Source organism: Mirounga leonina, unplaced genomic scaffold, assembly GCF_011800145.1.
Source record: "Mirounga leonina isolate KUSES-001 unplaced genomic scaffold, KU_Mleo_1.0 Mir_91, whole genome shotgun sequence".
Classification (NCBI taxonomy): Eukaryota; Metazoa; Chordata; class Mammalia; order Carnivora; family Phocidae; genus Mirounga; species Mirounga leonina.
This window is the reverse complement of record NW_023270839.1, coordinates 20,037,770-20,063,750: the sequence shown is the minus strand read 5'-3', so window position 1 is coordinate 20,063,750 and position 25,981 is coordinate 20,037,770. Positions and strand designations below refer to the sequence as shown.

The window sequence follows — 25,981 nt, the reverse complement described above, 5'->3', positions numbered from 1 at the left end:
CAGGCTTTGGTCTCTTGGGGCAGGAGCTTCAGGACTCATCTCAGAACTCATCACAAGCAGATGGCTGTTTAAATGTCCTCCCTGTCTCCCCCCAACACTTTTTAAGGCTAATAATACATAGGGGTATATTTTGATCCTTTAGCACCAGGAGTCATGTAGCTAGGGCTTACTCTCTTCTCACTCAAGTCATTAACCCTGGTGGGCCCGTGGCTGAGTCAAGAAGGCCTCATGGGTGCTGACGTGTTTTTACTAACTGCTTCTGCTTGATTTCCTGCTTTGTTGAACCTCTTCTTGATCCTCTTGCTTTTCTGTTCCTGCTCCCTTGAAGGACCTCCCTTTTGTTCTCTGAAGTCACTGTCTCCCTGACAGGAAATGCACTTTAGTGAGCCAAATGCGTGATGGCGTTAAGTGGAATAAAAAAGAAAACCTGAGTCTCCAAAGGAAAACGAGTTTTCTCCGTAAGCTGCAACCTCAGGCACAGAGAGGAAGGCATCCTCCTTCTTGCTCCTCCCCTTTCCTTCCCAAACCAAGAACCTGCCTGGGTAAAGGGAGAATTGAGTTGGCCGCCCTCAGGAGCTATGCTTCTAGCTGTGAACAGCAACCAGCAAAGGGCTGCCCCCAGTCCTGTTCCCTCCCATGGAAGTGATGTAAGCACGCCTGGGTGCTCTTCACTGCCTCCTTTGAAAACCTGAGCTTTCAGGGTGGAATGGCCACTGGGCGCTATACATGGGGTGGAGGCCTCCTTCAGGGGCCCGTGGTTCCTGGTATGAAAATGTGAGATCCCTCAGGGACAGAGAAGATGCAATCAGTTTCCACCAGTATCTAGGCCAGTTGCTTTCACACTTTTTGATTATGACCCACAGTTTACATCATGACCCGGTTACACATAAAATTACACTTGCTGGGGCGCCTGGGTGGCTCAGATGGTTAAGCGTCTGCCTTTGGCTCAGGTCATGATCCCAGGGTCCTGGGATCGAGTCCCGCATCGGGCTCCTGACTCAGCGGGGAGTCTGCTTCTTCCTCTCCCTCCGTCTCTCCCACTGCTCATGCTCTCTCTCTCTCTCTCTGTATCTCTGTGTCTCAAATGAATAAATAAAATCTTAAAAAAAAAAAAAGTTTAAAAAAAAATTACACTTGCTCTCCTTATGGTGATACATTGAAAATATGGGTCACATTTCTCTAAATTGATTTTCAAACTACTAATGGAGTGGACCTGATTTTTTTTAAAAAATGTTGTTAAGTAACTCAAAGGCATCTGTCTTGGGTCTTGCCCTGACTTTTCTTGTTCCAATAATATAATTATTTAAGTGCCTAAGTTACATTGAGAGGTTTAAAAACTTTGTACTATTTGATCCAGTAATTCATCTTTGAATCTACCTCAAGGAAAGAAGGTTACAAGAAGGGGGATCAAGGGATCACCAAGAACATTCTGTTTTTAGCCAAATGTTTAACAAACTTGTAGGAAAGATGCAAATATGAAAGTTGGATTTGATTTTAGACTGTGAAAGATATTTTTTAAAGATCTTTTATTTATTTGGCAGAGAGAGTGAGCAAGAAAGCATGAGCAGGGAACGGGGCAAACCCATATAGGCTGGCTCCAGAGCCTTCCCTCTTAACCTTCATAGTCTCCTACCTTCCCTGGTGGTGCTCTGAGCTATTTGCTGAAGTAACATGTGCAGCATGGATAAAGTACGAGGAGAATAACTTGGCAGGGAGAGGGAGAAGGAGGCTCCCCACTGAGCAGGGAGCCCAATGAGGGGTGGGCTTGATCCCAGAATCAGGGATCATGACCTGAGCTGAAGGCAGATGTTTAACTGACTGAGCCACCCAGGCGCCCTTGTGAAAGACATTTTTAAACACCTAATCCACTTTCCTCATGTAAAGTATTAGATGTAGTCACAGGTAGTTGAACAACTAAAAGAGTATTTCCTAATAGCTCAGCATTAACCTGGAAGAAAGCTCTAACATGATACTCCATTGGCTTCTGACTTAAGCCCTAATGCTCAGAACCATCTTATCACCAGTGACTTGGATGAAGAGCTGGAAAACAGTTTAGGCAATCCCCAGATGGCAAGGTAAAGCATTGAGTGAAAGAATTAGGATTTAAGAAGTCCAGCCAGGTAGGAAAGATGGGCTGAAACTAGCAAACTGAACTCTTTTAGCAAAAACATAAAGAATATATGTGGAAGTTCAGGGGTGCCTGGGTGGCTCAGTCAGTTAAGTGTCTGCCTTTGGCTCAGGTCATGATCCCTCCTTCTACCCCTAACCCGGCTCGTGGTCACTCTCTCTTAAATAAATAAATAAATAAATAAATAAATAAATAAATAAATAAAATCTTTAAAAAAATGTGGAAGTTCAAAATGTGAATGGCACAAAAACCAGGTGGGTGCTAACATTTGTTTTTCCTCTAGGATGCTGTTTGGCAGCATCCTCAGCCTCTATGCCCAGTTGTGACAACCAAAAATGTCTCCAGACATTGCTAAATTTCCTCTAGGGAACAGAATTTCTCCAGTGGAGAGAACCACTGAGATAAACTGATACGCTACTCGGGAAAAAGACCTAACCTAACAGATTTTTGTTCACAGTAAGTGCAATAAATACCACCAGCAAAAATAACTAAGCAAATGAAATCTGAGGCTGCATTATTCTAGCACTATGAGCGATTGGATTCCTGAGGGCTTACTCTCTACCTGCCACTATAGTAAGGTCTTTACATGTGAATCCTCACTCAATGTTCACATGAACCCTATGGGGTAGGAATACCACTGTCTCCATTTTTCAGTGGAGGATACGATGTCTAGGACATAAGTGACTCACTCAAAATCTCACAGCTGAGGTGGTGAGAGCCTGCGCTCTGGCCCATTGAGCTATGAGAGACTTTAATCTGTATATTAGGTGTACACCTACGGGAGCATCCTGGGAAGAGTGAGTGCCCTCATACACCTGGAATGTGGCTGACAGGTGAGAAATAAGCCACCCACCCAGGATCTTAAAGCCTGTAGCTGAGGTCCCAGCCTCCAGTCAGCTCACTGACTTAACTTGTACAAAATTCTAATATGCTCTTTCTTCTATCAGCACGACAGTAGAGTAAGTTTTGGAAAGACTGTCAACAAAGGTGGTTAATAGTATGCAGGTGGCCTTTCAAGGGTTAAGTTTCAGCTCTGTGGAGACATTTCTCTTCCTGGGACCCTAATTCTTAAGCCCTGTAGCTCTGGGTCCAGGGGCAGAGGTCATGAGGATCACAATCTTCCCACTCCAGGGTCAGGGTCTGCTACATTGCCCTCTGAGGCCAGACTGTGAAACTAGGAGGCAGGGCTAAGGTCTGGACGGAATCCTACCAAAGTCAGAGCCAGGGTGCTGCGGCTGGGTAATGACCTATCTCCTCCCCCACCCCCCTCCAGTGGAAGCCTTGGAGCTCAGGTCTGTGGACCTGCAGAGCCCGAGGAACAACAAGGAGCATCACACACAGGAGATGGGCCTGAAGCGGCTCATTGTGCGGCGGGGCCAGCCCTTTGGGCTCCAACTACATTTCAACAGACCCTTCCACTTTGGGACAGACTACCTCACCTTTGTGGCTGAGACTGGTGAGTTCACCCGGCCCCAAGGCAAAATTCACCTGTAGGACTCCCACCTCTCCTTTCTGAGTGCTCCCTCCCCTAACTTTTCCTGGGATCCCCAGGACCCTATAAGTGATGTTAAGGAAAGATTTGGCCAACTCAGAAAACTCAGATCAGAAAATCTATCCAATTGTGATAGAAACAGCTGATTTTTCAATATGCAACAGACACTGTGCTAACTTTATACATATTATTTCATTTAATCCCCATGATCAGAGTTTCAGGTAGGTACAGTTATTATCCCATTTTTCAGATAAAAAAACTGAGGCCCACCGTTGGCTTTGCCCTTTGGCTTGCCCAAAGACACCCAGTGGCAATAAAAGCCTTAAGCCAAAAGGATTAGCAAGAAGGTGAGGGTCCTCCCAGTCTCCCTGGGATCATGTCACATAGATTTTAAACCTCACTCTGGGATCATTCTCTCCCACACAGGACCGGCGTCCATGGAGTTGCTGGGAACCCGAGCCACCTTACCCCTCACCCAGGCTCGAAAAGGCAATGTCTGGAGCGCTTTTGACTTCACCGTTGACACCAACTCACTCTTAGTCTCCCTTTTGACACCAGCCAATGCAGTCATTGGTCCCTACACTCTGAAGATAGAGATTTCTCAGGGCCAGGGTTACAGTGTGGTTCACCCACTGGGGACTTTCATCCTGCTTTTTAACCCTTGGAATGCAGGTATGACTTGCTCACAGGCTGTAATGCTAACCTGATCCACTGGGAATGCTTGGTGAGGTTCTTCTGAGAAAGCCCAGAAGATACAAGCCACCTATCTATGCCATATATTACCATGTGCTCACTAAAAACCACCTTCACCACCCCCCCAAAAAAAATGAATGCCATGATAAAAATGAACATGGTGTCAGGTTAAGTGAAATAGATTAGAAAATGGAACACAATGGGACCCTAATTGTATTACACATATGTGGAGAGAAAGAATGGTTGGAATACACCAAATTGTAATGGTGGGTATCTCTGAGTAGTGGGACTGAATGATTTTCATCATCTTCTTTCTGTCATCTGTATTTTCCAAATCTCTACAACAAGCTTTCTACTTTTACCATCAGCAAATGATAATCATTATGTTCAAAGAACAGAACCTATCACTGGCCTCTGGAAAAGCACAGTAGACTTTTAAGGCGTCCAGTCTTGATTTCTATTGCCATCAACCTGTTCCTTCCCCTATTATCCTGCAGGACACTGTCATCACTGTCTTTTAACTTTATTACTCTGTTTTTTGCCCCCTCCACTATTTAACCACTCAGAGGATGATGTCTACCTGCCAAGTGAAATACTGCTGCAGGAGTATATCATGATGGACTATGGCTTTGTTTACAACGGTCATGACAGATTCATCACTGTCTGGCCCTGGAACTACGGGCAGGTAACTGTCACTGAAAGTGGGCCTGGGGCGGGTGTCCTTAAGTTGGTTCTTAATCAACTCTAGTAGCCCATGAAGGGCCACTAACATAAGTAAGGGTACGTGGCGCTAGGACAATTTCCCATCCAGTAAGAGAGGCAAGGAAGGAAGGGGAGATGTCTTGCAAGGTTTTTGTTTTTGTTTCAAGATTTTTAAGTAATCCCTACACCCAACATGGGGCTCGAACTGACAACCCAGAGATCAAAAGTGGCATGCTCTACCGACTGAGCTCCAGCCAGGTGCCCCTCAAGTTTTTAATATTTTATATAAAAAACTTCAAACATAATTCAAGTAGACAGGCTACTAAAATGAACCTATCTCTCAGCTCCAACAGTGAGCAATTTATGGTGAATCGGATTCCATCTACACCAGGGGTTTGCAAACTATATTCCACTGATTGTTTTTATATAGCCCCTGAGTTAAGAATGGTTTTCATGGGCACCTGGGTGGCTCAGATGGTTAAGCGTCTGCCTTTGGCTCAGGTCATGATCCCAGGGTCCTGGGATCGAGCCCCACATTGGGCTCCTGGCTGAGCAAGGAGCCTGCTTCTCCCTCTCCCTCTGCCTCTCCCCCTGCTCATGCTTTCTCTCTCTCTCTCTCTCTGTATCTGTGTCTCAAATGAATAAATAAAATCTTTAAAAAAATGGTTTTCGTATTTTTAAATTGTTGAAAAAGAACGAAAACTTTTTTTGATGTGCAAATTATATGAAGTTTAAACTTCGGTATCCAGAAATAACATTTTATGGGAACACAGCCACCCATGTTCATTCACTTACGTATCATCCATGGCTGTGTTGATGCTACAGTGGCAGAGCTGAGTAGATGAGACAGAGATCCCACAGCCTACAAAACCTAAAGTACTTACTCTCTGGTCCTTTACAGACAAAGTTTGGTCTATACTGTCTGTACTGTCCCCGTCCCTCCCGACTCATCACTGGAATTTTTGGAAGGAAATTGTAGATACTATATCATTTAATCCAGTAATACTTCTGTTTATAGCTCTAAAAGATGATGACTCTTTCTGAAAAACTGAACCACAATACATTATCATAACTGAAAAAATGAACAGCAATTCCTTTAATAACATCAAATATCCAGTCAGTGTCCAAAGGGTGGGACTTTTGGCTCTGGGCAACTTTTCCACTCCCAACCACCAACCGAGACTGGTGTACTTTCTGCCTCCCTCCCACTTGCATCTCTGCTCCATCCACACTCACCAGGAGGGTAGTGGGGAGAGAGCAGGGGGCCTTGTCCTGGTCTCCAACTGTGACAACTTGTGTGATTTTTTGAAACTGAAACAAATACCAGTGCATTTGGCAGCCAAAAGGGTTGCAGCATGTGTCGCTTTATATGTTATAAACATATGTCATGAGCCTACACTGGCTTCTCCTGGGTTCCCAGCTTCAGCTGAACTCCTCTACCTGATTTCAAGGCTCCCCACACTCTGCCGCCTCTCCTCTCATGGCTGCCCCTGTATTTACCCATCTGATCTTTTCTACTCCCTCATGTCCTCCAGAAACAAGAATCTCTATGCCCTGTCCTTGGCACCACCAAACTCAAAGACCTCAGGTGAACATCCCCACTCTGCTCTCTTCCTGCCCACCTAGTCCTCCAAAGCCCCCTGGCACCAATGGCCTTCTCTGATCTCTTGGTCAACAGAGATCTCTCACCTCCGAACTCTGTTTGTGTTTTTCCATCAGAGCCACACAGGTTCGTTTTTCAGAAATCTGAATCTCATACATCCCCAGTTTGATTTGTAAGCTCTTTGAAGGTAGGACCTTGTCTAATATTTAACCCTACCTCTATCCCCAGCACATATGCCCTATCTCTAAAAGTCTGTGTTACGGACTTGAAGTTTCAGGATGCTAGACATTTTTACTCTTCTCTTTTCTCTCCCTTGAAATCACTTGGAAGTTTGAAGAGGACATCATAGATATCTGCTTCGAGATCTTGAACAAGAGCCTGTACATCTTAGAGAACCCGTCCAGAGGCTACTCCCAGCGGAATGACCCGGTGTACTTCTGCAGGGTGGTGAGCACCATGGTAAGGATAGCAGCCCTCCCGCCTCTGTCTGAGGACGATCTGGGCTTCCCCAGGGGCACTGAGGAAATGCACCTGTCTGGCCTTTGCAGATCAACAGCAATGATGACATGGTGTACTACAGGGGAACTGGGGAGAGGACTACTCCCAAGGGGTCAGCCCGCTGGAGTGGAACGGCAGCGTAGCCATCCTGCGGCAGTGGTCAGCCAGGGGCAGGCAGCCTGTGAAGTATGGGCAGTGCTGGGTCTTTGCAGCTGTTATGTGCACAGGTGAGTGAGGGGGAGATGGGGATGCAGAGCCATTCATTTAGTTTTTGCGATAACCCTTTGAGGCTGGGCTCTGATGATCTCCGTTTTCTTTTTTTTTTTTTTTTTTAAGATTTCATTTATTTATTTGAGAGAGAGAGAGAGCACATGAGAGGGAGGAGGGTCAGAGGGCGAAGCAGACTCCCTGCCGAGCAGGGAGCCCGATGCGGGACTCGATCCCGGGACTCCAGGATCATGACCTGAGCCGAAGGCAGTTGCCCAACCAACTGAGCCACCCAGGTGCCCTGATGATCTCCATTTTCACATAAGTTAACTGTGGCTTGTCCATAGCCCCCCAGCTAAGGAATGGTACACACATGGACTCTTACCCGGCACACTGCATAGTCTTGGGGAGTCTTGCATCTTTGCCTAGGAGTGAGGTTGACCTGTTGCAATCATTCGGCAGTCTCCTGGATGGCAGGGGGCCTATTAAAATGGTCACCTGGATAGAGAATCTTGTGATCCCAAAGTGGAGGCAAAGGCAGCTTCTTTCTACCACGGCTCAGGCTTCTCAGCTCCAGGGGAGCCTGGAGTCAGGGACAGGCTGCGGGAAGTTTGAGGTGCAAGCAGATGGTCTGGAAAAGCCTGATCTTACCTGTGGGCAGAGCTGGCAGCTCCCAAATACTTCTCAGAGAGATTCTTGAGGAGTTACAATTGGAGGTTGGCTACTTTGCTAACTGCCTGCATGGAGCATCAATGTTTTATGCATTGTCATTTATTACAATTCAGTGCCAAGGTGTTGATTGGATTATCTGTGAAGATGAGGGAAAGACAGAATACCGAGGTACCTGCCTGTGTCCCCCCATGCAAAGCAGGAGCCCCTTTCACAGTGCTACCTGTTACACTGTGGTGCTCAATGTTTGCTGAATGAATGGATTGGCTCTCAGTTGAAGGATGAGGGAACACAGAACAGGGAAGATAGAGACAGACGCCAAAGACAAAGCTCTAGATTTTTCTGAGAGGGACAGCATAGCTTGGCAGTTAGGTATGAGTGCTGCAGACAGGGGAGATGTTTAAACCTGAGTGTTCAAATCAGAGCCTCACTTTGCTCTTCCATTTTCCCCGGAAGATGCTCAGCACAGCACCAGAATTTAGTATGACCACATTTTCCTGTGCCGGGAAGTCCCTGGTTAGGCAGGTGTCATGGAGGAGGACTCGGGCCCTTAAATGCTGGGGTGAGAGGGGGAGGTCTAGGTCTGCATCCTTACTCCACCTTGAAGCTTCTCCCTACTCCCAGGCCCTAGAGTCCTGGGGCCACCGAGTGAGGGGACAGCTGCTTCCATCACACAGCCTCTGGCCACTTGTAGCCCTGGCCTAGCTGTCACCCCTGTAGAGGGGTTGTGAAAAGCCCAGGAGCTGTGCTGGGAGTGGAGAGGTGACTGTGAACAGGTGACTGGCTCCCTTTGGGGTCTTGAATCAATCAGAACAAAAAGATGGGTCAATCTCAATAGCCCTCTTACTTTTCAAAGCATTATTAACCTCCCAGCAGCCTCGGGAGGCACCCTCTGCTCCTCCTGAGCAAGGGAGAGTAGGATAAACCTCCGTCTAAACTTCTCATCTAGGCCAGCATTACCCTAATCCCCAAGCCAGGCAAAGACCCCATCAAAAAGGAGAATTTCAGACAGATATCCCTGATGAATATGGATTCCAAAATCCTCAACAAAATCCTAGCTAATAGGATCCAACAATACATTAAAAGGATCATCCACCACGACCAAGTGGGATTTATCCCCGGGATGCAAGGGTGTTCAACATTCGCAAAGCAACCAATGTGATAGAACATATTAATAAGAGGAGAGAGAAGAACCATATGGTCCTCTCAATTGATGCAGAAAAAGCATTTGACAAAATACAGCATCCTTTCCTGATTAAAACTCTTCAGAGTATAGGGATAGAGGGAACATTCTTCAAGTTCATAAAATCCATCTGTGAAAAATCCACAGCGAATATCATCCTCAATGGGGAAAAGCTGAGAGCCTTTCCCTTAAGATCAGGAACACGTCAAGGATGCCCACTCTCACCACTGTTGTTCAACATAGTACTAGAAGTCCTAGGAACAGCAATCAGACAACAAAAAGAAATAAAAGGTATTCACATTGGCAAAGAAGAAGTCAAACTCTCTCTTTTCACAGATGACATGATACTTTATGTGGAAAACCCAAAAGACTCCACCCCCAAATTACTAGAACTCATCCAGCAATTCAGTAATGTGGCAGGATACAAAATCAATGCACAGAAATCAGTTGCTTTCTTATACACTAACAACGCAACTGTAGAAAGAGAAATTAGAGAAATGATTCCATTTACAATAGCACCAAAAAACATAAGATACCTTGGAATAAACCTAACCAGAGAGGTAAAGGGTCTATGCTCTAGGAACTACAGAACACTCATGAAAGAAATTGAAGAAGACACAGAAAGATGGAAAAACATGCCACACTCTTGGATCGGAGGAATAAACATTGTTAAAATGTCTATGCTATCCAGAGCAATCTATACCTTCAAGCCCATCCCGATCAAAATTCCAATGACATTTTTCAAAGTGCTGGAACAAACAATCCTAAAATTTGTATGGAATCAGAAAAGACCCCGAATCGCCAAGGAAATGTTGAAAAAGAAAAATAAAGCTGGGGGCATCACGTTGCCCAATTTCAAGCTATATTACAAAGCTGTGATCACCAAGACAGCATGGTACTGGCACAAAAACAGACATATAGACCAATGGAACAGAATAGAGAACCCAGATATGGACCCTCAACTCTATGGTCAAATAATCTTTGACAAAGCAGGAAAAAATATGCAATGGAAAAGACAGTCTCTTCAATAAATGGTGCTGGGAAAATTGGACAGCCACATGCAGAAGAATGAAACTGGACCATTCTCTAACAACAGACACAAAGATAAACTCAAAATGGATGAAAGAACTCGATGTGAGACAGGAATCCATCAAAATCCTAGAGGAGAACATAGTCCGTAACCTCTTTGACATCGGCCACAGCAACTTCTTTCAAGATACATCTCCAAAAGCTAGTGAAACAAAAGCAAAAATGAACTTTTGGGACTTCATCAAGATAAAAAGCTTCTGCACAGCGAAGGAAACGCTCAACAAAACTAAGAGGCAACCCACAGAATGGGAGAAGATATTTGCAAATGACACTACAGATAAAGGGCTGGTATCCAAGATCTATAAAGAACTTCTCAAACTCAACACCCAAAAAACAAATAAGTCAAAAAATGGGCAGAAGACATGAAAAGACATTTCTCTGAAGAAGACATACAAATGGCTAAGAGACATGAAAAAATGTTCATCATTAGCCATCAGGGAAATTCAAATCAAAAACACACGGAGATACCACCTTACACTAGTTAGAATGGCAAAAATGGACAGGGAAAGAAACAACAAATGTTGGAGAGGTTGTGGAGAAAGGGGAACCCTCCTACACTGTTGGTGGGAATGCAAGTTGGTACAGCCACTTTGGAAAACAGTGTGGAGGTTCCTCAAAAAATTATAAATAGAGCTACGCTATGACCCAGCAATTGCACTCCTGGGTATTTACAGATGTAGTAAAAAGAAGGGCCAAACGCACCCCAATGTTCATAGCAGCAATGTCCGCAATAGCCAAACTGTGGAAAGAGCCGAGATGCCCTTCAACAGATGAATGGATAAAGAAGATGTGGTCCACATATACAATGGAATATTACTCAGTCATCAGAAAGGATGAATACCCAACTTTTACATCAACATGGATGGAACTGGAGGAGATTATGCTAAGTGAAATAAGTCAAGCAGAGAAAGTCAATTATCATATGGTTTCACTTATTTGTGGAACATAAGGAATAGCATGGAGGACATTAGGAGAAGGAAGGGAAAAATGAAGGGGGGGGACATTGGAGGGAGAGACAAACCATGAGAGACTATGGACCTGAGAAACAAACAGGGTTTTAGAGGGGAGGGGGGAGGGGGGATTGGTTAGCCCGGCGATGGGTATTAAGGAGGGCACGTACTGCATGGAGCACTGGGTGTTATACGAAAACAATGGATCGTGGATCACTACATCAAAAGCTAATGATATATTGTATGGTGACTAAATAACATAATAAAACAAACAAACAAACAAATAAACTCCTCATCTAAACTCCTCACCTCGCTGGCTGAGGTGGGGACCTATGTTCCAAAAGTCACATCTGGCCCTGGGCAGGTGTGTGTGTGTGTGTGTGTGTGTGTGTGTGTGTGTGTGTGAGATGGTGGTGTAGGTGGTGTAATATCTGCTTTGTATAAGTAAGTCTTAACTACTTAAGTGAAATTTTAAGTGAAATATGACCTCAGCTTTAAAAAGCCTTTGTAGTACTATCCTGAGATGCCACAAGAGGATGCTGTTGCCTTATCAAAGATGCTTGTTGCCTCTGTACCTGCAGGTTCCCTTTGTCCCTGAGGTCTTCCACTTACCTCTGTAAGTCTGTATTGCCTTTCTATCCTTTCTCTGATTTCTTTCTTACCTCCTCCAAATCCTTGTATTTCAGTAGAATTACAGATTCAGAATTTCAGTACTGAAAATCATCTGGTCCAATTCCTAACTTTGTTACACACAAGGAGACTTAAGACACAGAGAAGTTAAGCCACTTACTGAAGGTCACTCCTGAAACTGGCCGCAGCATAAGGCCTAACTTTTCTTATTTTCTTTCGAATTACAAATGTTTTAGGTTCTCTGTGTTTTTTTTTTTAAATTCAGCATATTTTTTTTTTAGGTTCTCTGTTTTTAATGTGGAAAGCTGCTGAATGAAAAAAGCCCTAAATGATAAATTCAGTTGCTTATTGTTGTTTTAAGTAACCTTCAAATGATTTCTTTCTCCTAGTGGGATGGAGACCATCAATGGGCAGGTAGGCAGCAGGGTTCTGGGCCTGGGTGCAGTGCTCTGAGAATAAAGGAGTTACAGGTATGGATCTGCAAGAATCTTGGCCTTCTTTCTCTCCTCCAGCTTAAAACTTAGAAAGGATGCATGGGAAACCAATGATTCTGCTTGAAATGAACTCAGTGATTGTCCATGCTTTCCTTCTCTTTAGTAATGAGATGTTTAGGTGTTCCAACTCGTGTGGTTTCCAATTTTCGTTCCGCACACAACATGGATGGGAACTTAACCATCGACACCTACTATGACCAAAATGCAGAGATTCTGTCAACTCGGAAGCGAGACAAAATATGGTAAGGGGACGCCATCTCAAACAGATCTCTGCTCCATCTCAGGACAGGCAGGGAAACTCTGACACGCTTCTCTCTGGTTTTGAGGCAATATCACCCTGCCCTTTGTGGCTGGTGCCCAGAGAGTAATTCCCCAACCTAGGAGACTGTTGCGGATAATTAGATCATCATATCACACTCATTTCAGAGATAGATGACTATGGGATAACATTCTGAAGCCCACAACCGAATGAATAGATTGTGTGGGTCTGTAAATACTGATCTCAAAATCTGTATGCCTCTTACTCTTCCTTCTTTGAGTCATTCTGTTTGTGCCATTCTCTGCTTGCCCTGTTGGGCCTGGACTTGCTGCCTCTGCCTACTTCCTCAGTCTCTCCTGCTTCTTCCTCCACCTACCTCACTTCCTCGCTGCGTGCATGCGTGTGTGTGTGTGTGTGTGTGTGTATCTCTGTGTGTCCCTTCATTTCTGTATCTCTAACCTCTTCCCCTGGCTCCTTTTTCCTCTGCTCTACTTCAGATCTGATTTCCTGTTTTTCATTTCCAGCCAGTTTCCAGGTAAGATCTTTGAGTTGTGTGAGAACTAGTGACTCTCCTAGGAACCCCTCCCTCTCTGAGCTCCTAGAGGGCGAAGCATCCTCCATTCAATCAGCAGTGGTATACCTGGGAAGGCGGTATCACTTATGTAGAATTCTGTGTATGAATGCATAATCTGAATCTAATCATGAGGAAACATCAGACAAGCTCAAAATTTGGATCACTCTGGCAAATAAATAAATACCGTATTCAAAATGTCAATGTAATACAATAAAGGCTGAGGAACCACTCCAGATCCAAGCAGACAAAGGACACTGCACAACTAGATGCAATGTGTGATCCTGGACTGGGCAGAAAAGAATGCCGTAAAGGACATTACTAGGTCAATTGACAAAAGTGAAATATAGACAGTAAATTAGATAAAAGTATTATATCAATAGTAAACATATGAGGTTGATAACTGTACACGATTATGTAGGGGAAGATCTCTTTTCTTAGAAAATACACACTGAAGTAAAAAACAAAAGGAAAAAATATATTTATAATCTTCACATCCATACTGAAAGAAAGCCAATGCTAAAGCAAATGGGGCAAAATGTTAATGATAGATGAATTGGGTAGATGGGTATTTTTTGTATTATTCTTGCAACTTTACTGTAAGCTTGAAATTACTTCTAAATAAGTAAAAAAGGGGGGTGAATATAATTAATACATAATAACTTTATGCAGTGCTAGACGGTAGCTAGATTTTTCATGGTGATCACTTCATAATTTATATATATGTTAAATCACTATGGTGTGTACACCTGAAACTAATACAATATTGTATGTCAATTACACTTTAATTTTAAAAAACTGATATAAATTACAGCATTCAGTATAGTGTCCAGTACCTGGCAAATCTTCGGAAAACATAAATCCTCATCTTCTTACTCTTCTCTGTAGGAATTTCCATGTCTGGAACGAGTGCTGGATGATCCGGAAAGATCTCCCACCGGGATACAATGGTTGGCAGGTTCTGGACCCCACTCCCCAGCAAACCAGCAGTGGTGAGTGAGGCCCTTGTGGAAGGAAGGGTCTGGGCTCTGTGGGGAGGCTGGTCAGGGGGACTGACCACATGAGCAGGAGGCCCGAAAGGAGCAGTGTTTTTCTCACTTCGTTGCCTTCAGCTGGGTAACCCAGATGAGTCACAGGACCTCTCAGTTGCTTCCTCACCTGTAAAGTGGGGAAGATGATGATAACTACCCCTTCACAGGGTGGCTGTGAGGATCAGGTGAATTTGTGGGAAGCTGAGAGTACTCGGTGGATGTGGGTCTTCTCCATCCCATCTCCCTACCTGCCCCTGTCCCCTCCCCCTGCCACCAGCCACCCCAGTCCACAGGCTGGCAGCTGGCCGCCATCCTCAACTTCTGTTCCCTCCACAGGGCTGTTCTGCTGCGGCCCTGCCTCTGTGAAGGCCATCAGGGAAGGGGAGGTCCACCTGCCCTATGACACCCCATTTGCGTATGCCAAGGTGAATGCTGATGAAGTCATTTGGCTCTTCGGGGATGGTCAGGCCCAGGAAATCCTCGTCCATAACACCAGTTCCATTGGGAAGGAAATCAGTCCCAGATGGTAGGGTCAGATCAGCGCCAGAACATTACCAGCTCCTACAGGTATCCAGAAGGTGCTTGGGGCCCCGGGGACTCAGGCGGGGGGGGGGGGGGGGGGGCGGGTATAACCTCCTTTGTGTGCCTCCCAGTGAGGATGGTTCGTTCTTGTTAAAACCATCACCGCCTGATCACTTCCTCCTCATGGAAAACTCCTGGGGGCTTTCCTGGACCCTGGCCATGGGGCCCTAGAGTTGCTGGATTGAGCAAATAAAAAAAGAGGGTGCCCATTAAATCTGAATTCCAGATAAATTCAGACAAGCAAATACTTTATTAGTATAAGTGTGGCCCAAATATAGTATGCAATATATCTAAACTAAAAATTATTCACTTTGTCTCTGAAATTCAAACTGAATGTCCTTTATTTTTCCTGGCAACTCTGTCTAGGGTCCTATCATGATCTCGTTATGTCATGGCAGTGGGGGTGGGAGCAAGGGGGGAGGTGGATGCTTATGGAGGGAAAGGATGCCTGGCCTGTGGAAGAGAGTAGACGTCCCTGCGGAGAAGGCCAGGGGGAGTCAGGCTGCCTGAGTGCCAACCAAGGCCCTGCTAGGTTCTAGCCGTGTAAGCCTGGCTGTGTTCTTACCATCCCTGTGCCTCCAGTTCCTCATCTGTAAAATGGGGTAACGTCACCTCAGAGGGCTGTTGCGAGGGCAGGTGAGTGGAATCCCAGAAAGCACTTGGAGCAGTACCTCTGGTGCACAGCAGCTGCTCTAGAGAAGTCCACAGTTTGGGGTGAATTGGGGTGCAGCCTGAATGTTGAGTAGCCCCCAGGAGCAAGAGCTGAGGATCCGTTTAGAAGACATGAACATGTATTTTACAAGTGAGGACGCTGGTGGGGGAAGAAGTCTCTGGCTTTGATGATGACGACAGCATTGATGGTGACAATACTCACGACAAAGAACAATGCTGGGTGCTTGTATTCAGCAGCTCATGTAACTCACAATTCTGGCAACTCTAGGAGGCAGGGAGATACACCTGGGTTATAGATGAAAGAACTGAGCACCCAGAGATTCAGGGACTGTGCCTGAGCCAGGATTTGAATGCAGCACCCAGCAACAGCAATCCCCATGTTCTCAGCCATGATGCTGTCCTGCCACCTGATGCAGCTATTCATTCATGTGGTTGGGGCTTTGGGAGGGGAGCTGGGAGTTTTTGGGGTGCTTGGTTTCCCAAAGGAGGCCCCTGGTCCTCTCAGTCTCTCCTCACTGAGGTCTTTCCTGGCTCTTCTTTCGGCCAGGATCCCCTGAGAAGCAATCTGTGTTCATGAAGGCTTCCTGGAAAATGCTGGACCCAAGAAGGGCCTCTTCTCCCTTCCTAGATCTGCTGGGCTCCAGGGGCTCTGAGGCCCAGCCCGCGCAGCTGCAGCTTCACCTGGCTAGGACCCCCGAGTGGGGCCAGGACCTGATGCTGAGGCTGCGTGCCTGGAGGGTGCCAGACAGAGTCCACCCCCAGGGTCCCATCAGACTGGTGGTGCACTTCAGCGCACAGGCCCTGTTGCACCAGGGTGACACCAGGGAGCCCCTCTGGAGGCAAATAGTGCACTTGAACCTGGACTTTGGGAAGGGTGAGTATGAGGTAGGCCTGGAAAGGCACCAAGAAGGATGGGAACTTTGGGGTCATAAACAAGGCTGGGGATGGTTCAGCCAGGTTACACGGCAAGCCCTGCAACCCAGCACACACACACGCCAGGCAGTGAAGCTGCTGGTGGCAGGAGGTTGCACGTCATGTGCTGTACTCTGACACCATCCCATCAGGGGAAACATAGCAGTGACCTCTGGGGGCGGTGGGTATAGGGTAAGTACGCTGGATCTCTCTCTCATACACACACACAAACAGACTTGCACACACATATAGACTCACACACATATTCTCTCCCACACATAGGCATATTCTCTCTCTCTCCCTCTCTCTCTTTCTTTCCAGACTCAAGGTGTCTTTTGTCTGTGCTTAGAGATACACTGGCCGCTCTTGCTACCCTACGATAATTATAGAAACAAGCTGACAGATGAGAAGCTGATCCGGGTGTCTGGCATTGCCAAGGTGGAGAATACGGGGAGGTCCATGCTGGTCCTAAAAGATATCTCTCTGGAGCCTCCCCACTTATCTATTGAGGTAAGGTGTCTGGACAGAGATGGGGCCCAGGAGCCCTCTGACTCCCCCAACCCAGGGGCTTGGGCTACAGCAGTGATCAGAACAGAGTCCCTGCCTCAGACACCCAATAGATGATTAAAGCCCAGTATGATGTTATCTCATGCTCTGGGCAAAGTGCAGGGCAGAGCGGAAGGCTTCTGAGAGGAGGTGACATTTTGTGGGGGATGCATAGGAAGACACTGTCCAGAGACATGAGATGGAAATGAAGGCATTTTAAGTAAGGAAAACGCTTTGCAGAGGCAGAGAGACACGAGAGGTGTGGCTGGGAGATGGAGTAGAGGAATCGGGTTTGAGAAAAAACACAAGCCGAATTCCAAAGGTGACTGCAGATAATAATGTAGGTGCGACAGGGAAGAGGAAAGACAAATGCGAGGTAAGCCCCAGACTTTGAGTTCCAAGATGGCGTGGCTGGCAAGGTCATTATATGAGGAAGGAACCCAGGTGGAAGAAGGGCAAATGGGGGGCAGAAACGTTCCCCATCTCCTGTTACCAGGGTTTTTCTTCCCTTGAAGCCTCCTTCCCCCCCCCCCCCCATTCTGAAGGACCTGTCCTCTGCTTAGTCCCAACCTGGCTTTGCACCTGCTGGATTTGGCAGAAGCATACTCACCCCCACCCAGAACGAGAATTGAGCGGCTCCACACCAGCAACCGCCTGGCCCCCTGACAGTTTTCACCGGGCCGTGCTGTCAGGTGGTCAGGCCACGGTGTGGCAGACAGTGGGCAGAATCACGGGTGCAGACACAGCTGGTGCTGAGGTGAGGATGCTGCCTGTTGCCCAGAGTCCTGGGGACCAACAGGATCTGGGGCAGGCACATCAGATGCTGAGGAGACTATTAATTGGACCACATTGGTAAGGGACCTGCGGATGATTTGTGTGACTGTGAGGGATTCCAAAGACCTTTTTACCTGTTCTACTTTGACACCCTCACTAGAATACAAGAGGTTTGTTTCTTTCATTTGAATTTTAGAGAAGTCACGGTGTGTTCTTGCTTTTCTTTGATTCTTTTTTTTAATTCTCTTTTTGAGCCAGAACATGTCCCAAGTATGATCTGGGTGGTCAGAACTCATTTTAGTTCAACATTCGTTTATCAAATATCCACCACTTGGCAGGCACTGAGCTAGGCATGAGCTCTAGAAGTGAGTACGATAGAATCCCTGCCTCCCACTCACAGGCCAAGGCCATGCTGCCCCATGACACAGACCTCACACGGGATGCACAGAACACACCTGGAAAAACTCACACTGTTTCTACTGTCAGAGCAACATGGGGGGAAGATCCTGCCTGGGGCCTGGGACATCTGGGTCAGATCCTGGCTCTGCCATATTGTATGACCTTGGCCTTGGAATGATGTCCCTGATAGCATATAGGTGGCACAGAGGACACCACTTCCTTACCCCATGCCTGTGTCAGACATTACTAATTGATCACAACTCTCTCTGACTCTGGATTTGTCCTCGGGAATCTTTCCAACACACCATTCCTATGAGCCATGATTAACAGACTGGAGCTGGCACTTAAGTTGAAATCAAATTGCCAGCTGAACTAGATGGTGGGGAGGGAAATCAGTTTCAACGTGGTGGCAATTCCCAGCTGGTAGCGGCTTCCTGAAGCATTGTGACCTTCTAAGGCAGGTCAGGATACGTGTTAACCTTGAGTACTCTCGGCTCATATTCTTCTCTCCCTGCAGGGGTTGAGCCCTCAGGAAGCAGTCCCTGGAGGTCAACAGAGGGATGGTGACTGAACTGGAGTACAGAAATAAGGCCAGTTGCCCACAATATCTCCACCTTCTCTCCACACAGGTGTCTAAAAGGGCTGAGGTGGGCAAGGCACTGAGGGTCCACATCACCCTCACCAATATCCTAATGGTGGCTCTGAGTAACTGCACGATGGTGCTGGAGGGAAGTGGCCTCATCGATGGGCAGATATCAAAGAAGTAAGTACCATCTGTCTCATGCTGGTCTCTGGCAAGGGGCACCTTGTGGGGTCATAGGATGGTCCTTCATCTCCTGGATGGTGCCTACTTGCCCCCACTTGTGCACCCTCCTTGGGGAAGGTTGAGCTGGGTGGTATTGGGGGGTGGGAGGTGCTTACCCACCAAGAGGGAAAACCAGATCACCCACCCTGGCAGTTACCTAAGGCTCTAACAGGCTCTTTTTGACTTTCAGCATTGGGACTCTGGCACCTGGACATACCATCCAAATTCAAGTGGACCTCTACCCCAACAAAACTGGCCCCCACCAGCTCCAAGTCCTCAGCAGCAGCAATGAGATCAAGGAGATCAAGGGCTACAAAGACATCTTTGTTGCTGCCTCCAGGGCTTCTTGAGCCCCCACCCCACCCCCTTGGCCTCCCAATCCCCCAGCCCCTCCCCTCCCCCTACTCCTGATGCCCTTCCAGCCCCCTTGTAGCCTCACCTTGGTCTTTCCTACTCCTGAAGGTGTAATGTTATCTTTGTTCCTTCTCTGTCCTCTTTCCGCCTGCCTGGGGGTGAATGGAGCTCTGTTAGAACAGCTGTGCATCTTGGGAAGAGACAATAAAGACGTCTTTATTTATTACCTGTGTTCTCTCTTCTCCGCTAACAAGGTCCTTGTTATTATTGCTACTGGCTGGTCCTCTGGCCTGGCTGCCAGCTGTGTTGGCTGGGCCCTCCCTGCTCTTCCTGTCTTCTCTCTCCTGCTTTAAGGTCCCCAACCACAAAATAAGCCCAGTAGGATCCCCTCTAAATCAGCTTCTCTGGAATCAAGGATCCCAGGTGTCTCCATTTAAATGATCTTAGCGAGCCTGCAGGCAGAGGCAGGAGGGAGGTCAGTGGCCTGGGACGACAGTGATTGTGCTGCCAGGGGGACCAGCCAGAGCTACCTAGCAGGACTTCTCTGCTGCCACCTGAGAGCATGGGAATGGCTGGGCAGGGCTCACTCAAAACCATTTGTACTCAGTCTAGATAAGTTGGAAAGAAGAGAAAAGTGAAAAGGAGCAAAAGAAAAAAAATCACCAATAGCTCCCCGTCCCAGAAGAAATCTGCTAACGGTTTGCCATGTATCTTTCTCTTCACCCCCCTCCCTGCCATTCATTGTGCTTTTTTAAAATTATCATTACATGGCTATCATCAAAAGATAAGAGATAATAAGTGTTGGTGAGGATGTGGAGAACAAGGAACCCTCGTGCACCCTTGGTGGCAATGCAAGCTGGTGCAGCCACTGTGGAAAACAGTACAGAGGTTCCTCAAAAGTTAAATATAGAACTACCCTCCGATCCAGGAATCCCATGTTTGGTTATTTATCTGAAGGAAATAAAATCACTATCTTGGGGAGATATCTTCACCCCCATGTTTATTTCAGCATTATTGACAATAGCCAAGATATGGAAACAACCCACGTGTCTGTCAATGGATGGATGGACAAACATGTCACACACACACACACACACACGAATATTTTTCAGTCACGAAAAAGAAAGGAAAGGCTTCCATTTGCTGCAACATGGATGGACTTTGAGGGTGTTATGCTAAGTAAGAGATAAGTCAGACAGGGCATGACAAATACTATGTCACTTATACATGGAGTCGAAAAAAGCTGAACTCCTAGAAACAGAGAGTAGATTGATTGGTGGTTACCAGGGGCTGGGGGTGAGGGAACTGGAGAGATGTTAGTCAGAGAACTTCCAGTTGGTAGATGAATAAGTTCTGGAGATCTAATGGCATTGTGATTATAGTTAACAATAGTGTCTTACGTACTTCAAAGTTACCAAGAGACTAGATCTTAAATGTTCTTACCACAAAAAAGAAATAACTATGTGATGTGATGGACTTGTTAGTAACACAACTGTAATAATCATATTACTATACATAATTGTATCAGATCAACATGTTGTATACCTTAAACTTACACAATATTATATGCCAATCATCTCTCAGTAAAAAAATTAAAAACACAGTTATTATAAATTGGCATATTTCCATCATGGAAAACTTGGAAACTCCAGAGACGCAGAAAATGAGAGCATCCTCCTGCAGGTTTTCAGGCATGGGCCCTTCATCCTTGCTACTCCTCACCTGCTCAGGGGCTCTGCAACTTGGCACCTCTCCCCACCCTCTCCCCTCCTCCTCTTCCTCTGTTTTTTTTTTTTTTTTTTTTGCTTTCACAAGCTCCACCCTGTGTGCCCACTGCGCCCATCCCCACTGAGTGCTGTGGGCATTTCTGCGGGGCTCTGTCACTGCTTTGTCACTGCTTTGTCACTGCTGTGTTCCAGCTGGCTCCCGCCCACTGAGGGAGACCTAGAACCCGGGCTGGCCCCTGTGGAAATCTAAAACCTTGCTTCACCTGCCAAGTGCCTCGTCCTCTTTTGTTTAGTCATTGCCCCTTCTGTCAGGTTGGTCTGGGGGTACAAAGCTCCCTGGCTGTGTCACTTGTGTCCCTGGAGGGGGGACAGTGGACAGGCCTCCTGCTGGGCCTTCAGGAGCCTTCATTCGGGGGGGATTAGCCACTTCTACCTTCCCAGTCAACCTTTCAAATAATTTCCAGTCTCCTCGTCCAAAAATTGGCTAAAAAAAACTGTACTCTGTAGTGTTTTCTTGTTTTCATGTAGGCAAGCCTGTCTGGCTTTATTTCCCCACTTCAGTTGGACAAGCTAGGCAATCTCAAAGTCCCTTACAGGGCCCAGGACTCTGGGGTTCATGCCCCCTGCTGCAGAGCACCTTTAGATTACGTCCTGACTGACCCTGCTTCACCGTCCTCACCCTCCCCTTCTCTCACAAAACCCAGTGTGCTGGCCTCCCAGGCAGTGGTGTCCACAAATAAACTCTGGAAGAAATGTCTGGGGTGTGGAGCAGGGGCCACAAAGCAGGCCGGCCCTCAGCCCCCAAGTCTTCCCCAGCAATCCCCCATGGTGTTCATGGAGACCATGGTGCTCATGTCCTTTTGGCTGGTAGTTTTGGGGTCCATGCTGTTTGGCGTCATTGTGTGATATAAAGCAAAGAGCTCCAGGGCTGAGTCCTGGGTCCCTCGAGTGCAAGACAATACCAATAACAGTAGCAGAGCCAGCCCTCAGAGGGTTGCTGTGAGGATCAAACGAGAGTGTGTTCTAAAGGGCTTTGTCATTCGGGAAGTCCATTCACACATAGAGGTCCTCCCATCAGTTTAATCACCTCTCCTGGGTGACTGTCTCCATTTCTGGTCATAGCAAAAGGGAGGAGGCAGAGGAACACAACTGGACCTGTCACTTTGGGCTTCCCTTTGCTATTGTCTGTGGGGAACCCCCTCCTTTCCCTCAGACCTGGGCACCCATGGAGCCATGGACCCTGAGTCTACAGATAAGGAAACTGGAACGTGGCTAAGGGCATACTGGGAATTCATGGTAGGGCCAGAATTAGCATCCTAGTCTCTCTGAGTCTTAGAAAGGTCTGAAGGTACCCCAACCCTATCTTGGTAGAGCCAGCCTAGGGGGATGGTAGGTGATCCCACACCTCCCTTCTTGAGTGTTCCAGGATCTGCTCTGTGCCCCTCCCTTGCAGGTCACAGCCCTACTTCCTTTCAGACAGGAAGGTGCGCATCAACTCTGCTCAACTTCCCTGGCTATCCTTGGCCTCCCTTACCCTTGACCAAGGGACAAGCTGCTACGATCAGCGCTGCCTCCCTCCCCCAGCACACACACCTCTGACTAATGGTTTGTAGGAATCGAAAAGCTGAACCTGTAAATCAGCTCACTAGCTCAGCCCCAATGAAATAGGCTGTTATTGTCTGATGGCCATCCAGACCCACCCACCCTCGCTGCACTCACCTTCCTGTCTCTCCTCACAATTAAGCTCTCCTGCCTATGCCTCCTCCACCTCCCCCAGACTAACCCATTTCCACTAATGTGGCAATGGGTTCAGGCATTTATCCATTTGTTCATTCATGGGTCATCTTTTATTTCATTCACTGCCCTGGACAGTAAATATGAACTGGAAAACTGTCCATCCTTCAGATAATGCATTAAGCATGTACACAGGACTCTGAAGTCTGACTGCCTGCCTTGGAAATCTGGCTCCACTAGGTCTTAGTGATCTTGGGAAAACTATTTAATGTCTTCAAGCCTCAATTTCCCACCTGTAATAGAGGAACAATAATAGTACCTAACTCAGGGGGAACAGCATGAAGATTAAGTGGGATAAGGCACATAAAGAATGTAAGACAGTGTCTGGAACTGAAAAGATGTCACTAGTCTTACTAGTAGTTTTACTATTAGCCCCCATCATTAGTAAGCACTGGAGATATATTAATAAGACATAGGCCATGCCTTCCAGGGGGGCTGGGGGGGAAAATATGTTAAGTATTTATAATGTTGTGTATGAGTCGGCTAATATGGAATGAAAAGGGGGTGCCCTTAAATGTCTGGTGTGGTAGAGAGAGGGTGTTAGGAAGACTTCCTGGAGGGGCAGTGCTTGAGCCTGGATCTGAGAAAGTAGACAACTGAGAGAAGAACATTTCAGAAAGAGAGAGACTGACAGGTGCAGGAGAGGAGGTCTGCATCAGGGGTTTGGTCTGAGTGGACTCCAGGCAGGAAGGAAAGATCCTGAAGGGCTTTGGGGGTGATGTTTGGAAGTTTGGACTTGACCCACTGCTGGATTATTTTTTTTTAAGATTTATTTATTTGAGAGAGAACATGGGATGGGGGGGTGTGCAGAGGGGCAGAGGGAGAGAGAAAATCCCAAGCAGACTCCTCACTGAGCACAGAACCCCATACAGGGCTTGATGCCATGACCCTGAAATCATGACCTGAGCCGAAATCAAGAGTCAGATGCTTAACCAACTGAGCCACCCAAGCACTCCTAGAGGGAGAGTGGGGAGAGAATCCTAAGCAGGCTCCATGCCCAGTGTGGAGCCCCACATGGAGCTCGATCCCATGACCCCGAAATCACGACCCGAGTGGAAACCAAGAGTCGAATGCTCAACCTACTGAGCCACCCATGCATCCCAACCCATTGCTGGATTTTAAGCCAAGAGCAACCTGACTGAACTGGCACTTCAGGAAAATCATGTGGATGGCTCGTTTGGAAAAAGGATGGGTGGGAGATTGGTTAGGAGTTGTTCAGGCAAGGGGGTGTTTCAGTGAAGGCAGGGCCAAGGGGCACAGGGAAGACAGACTAATGTTAGGAGATAATCAGGAGCTGGACTGGCAGGGCTCAGCAACTGATGGGCTAAAGGAGGTCAGGAAGATGGAGAAATACAAGGTGGCACCCAGGTTTCTCCCAAAGTGACTGGGCAGGCACCATCCTCATTCATCAAGACCAGAAATGCAGGAGGAAGGGGAGAAGGTTAGGCATTCCATTCTGGATTAAAGGCCCATGGGTGTGTGAGGTAGTGAATTGTGCATGGATACACACACGGTAAGAGCAGACTGGGGACAGGGAGAGTCGAAAATACGGGAGGGAGAGCGGATGGTGGTGAGTTGAGGTTCCTGAGGAGGGAGGTTAAGGGACCCAGAAAGCAGGAGAATGCAGGGAGAAGGGTCCCACAGGAGGGAAAGGCAGTGTGGGGGTTGGGTGGGGGAGGGCGGCCTTAGAGTGTCCCGCCCACTCCCTGTGAAGAGCCTTTCCCCTCCTTCCACCTGTCCTCTCCCATCTGTGCTTTTCTCCCTGCACACTCACTCCCAGGACATGTGCTGTTCTTAATAGAATCAATGTCCCTCACTGGCATTCCCACCCTCTTACCTACTTCCAAAACTCCTCCATGAATCTTCCCAAGTTTGCTCCCTCCACTGCTTTTATTTGAGTTTCTCCTTCCCCTGGCAGGTTTCACCCAACACAATAGCTCTGCCAAAAAAGGAGTATCAAAAAAAATCATACCAAGGGTGATTCAGAGTGGGTTCTATTTGCTTTTGATGTCTAAAAAGTGACTTTTCAGGAAAAAAAGCCAAGCAGAGTTCTAGGCTTGAGAACTCTCCCAGGCTCTTGCAGTTGTGAGCTATAGTCTTGGGACCCTGGTATTCTTTCTCACAGGGGGCACAGGCCCCTCCATCCCAAGAGGCCCCATCAGCCAACCTCTCCCACCTGGCTCCCCGACTACAGCACAGCACCTGCCATGGAAGACCCCATTGCCCAAGAGCTAGCGAAAGCTCACATGGCACAAGGCCCTGAGAGTTCATTGGCCTCCACACTTCCTCTCAGCCGAGCAACACTGCCAAGAAAAACCTGAGGGCAAGTGAGAAAACCAGTTGTGATCTGCCCAGTGAGCAGGTGGCAATGCAGCAGTCAACCTGCCTTCGGTGTCTCCTGGAGTCTTGAGGATGGAAGGGGAAAAAAACACTCCAGGACCAGTTTCTGAAGCTCCACACCACCCAGCTGTTATGTGGGGAACAGCCCAGGAACCAGAGGCAGCCACCATGGAGCAAGGTAGGGGAGGCCCATGGGCTGCTGGAGCTGAGGGAGAAGGAAAACAGAGAGATCGTAGGAAGTCAAGGGGAGAAAGGATTCAGGGGAAGAAAGGAGTAAATCAAGAACTGAGGCAGAAAGAGTAGAAACCCAGGAACCTCAGAATTTGTTGGTAGCCTGAGACCCAGGAGACAAGGTGGAGGCTGGCTGGTAAACATAGCCAAACAGCTGTGTACCAGCATGCCTGCTTCCACAACCCAGTGGCGCGGGGCAGGGCCAGGGATGAGTGGGTCAGGGATCCTGTCCTCTGCCACTTGCTGACTCCTTGACATTTAGCAAGTCACTTCTCTAGTTTCCAGATCCCAGCCTGAAACATGGGGTGGGGGCAGGGGGTGGGGCGGTCGACAAGACAATCTTGAAGTTGTCTTTCAGCTCCAACATTCTCTGCATCTTCATATCTTCTCTTTTTCCCCCACTTCAGAAGGTCTGTTCCTCATTTTAGCTAATCTTCCCACCACCACTCTCCTCTCTATATCAGCTCCCTCTCTAGAAGGCCTCTATGAAGAGTAAATGGTTAGTTGAAACCATTTATAATGAACTCGAAGCTCTACAAATTTAACAGCCTCACCTTCATTTACTATTTTTTGTGTTTAAATTTTTATAATGTTTAAATAATATTTGATGCATTTTTTTAAGATTTATTTATTTGAGAGAGAGAGA

The 25,981-nt window shown here is 47.1% G+C and overlaps 2 protein-coding genes across 2 annotated transcripts in view; one reads left to right on the top strand and one right to left on the bottom strand.

Moving 5' to 3' along the window:
• The window catches only part of ADAL (adenosine deaminase like), an 86,234-nt gene extending 77,217 nt beyond the window's left edge, over positions 1 to 9,017 (bottom strand). The window contains exon 1 of the mRNA XM_034994116.1: positions 7,709 to 9,017. The gene's annotated coding sequence lies outside the window, so the exon portion shown is untranslated. The remainder of the gene's footprint in view (positions 1 to 7,708) is intronic.
• On the top strand, positions 2,656 to 19,239 carry TGM7 (transglutaminase 7). Its single transcript, XM_034994604.1, is given in 16 exon segments — positions 2,656 to 2,701; positions 2,896 to 2,961; positions 3,402 to 3,584; positions 4,047 to 4,292; positions 4,880 to 4,998; positions 6,949 to 7,077; positions 7,167 to 7,182; positions 7,185 to 7,343; positions 12,442 to 12,580; positions 14,057 to 14,160; positions 14,536 to 14,715; positions 14,718 to 14,777; positions 16,001 to 16,327; positions 16,715 to 16,875; positions 18,714 to 18,847; positions 19,080 to 19,239. Coding segments are annotated over 16 exon segments (2,229 nt in total).
• The last annotated feature ends 6,742 nt before the right edge of the window (positions 19,240 to 25,981 follow it).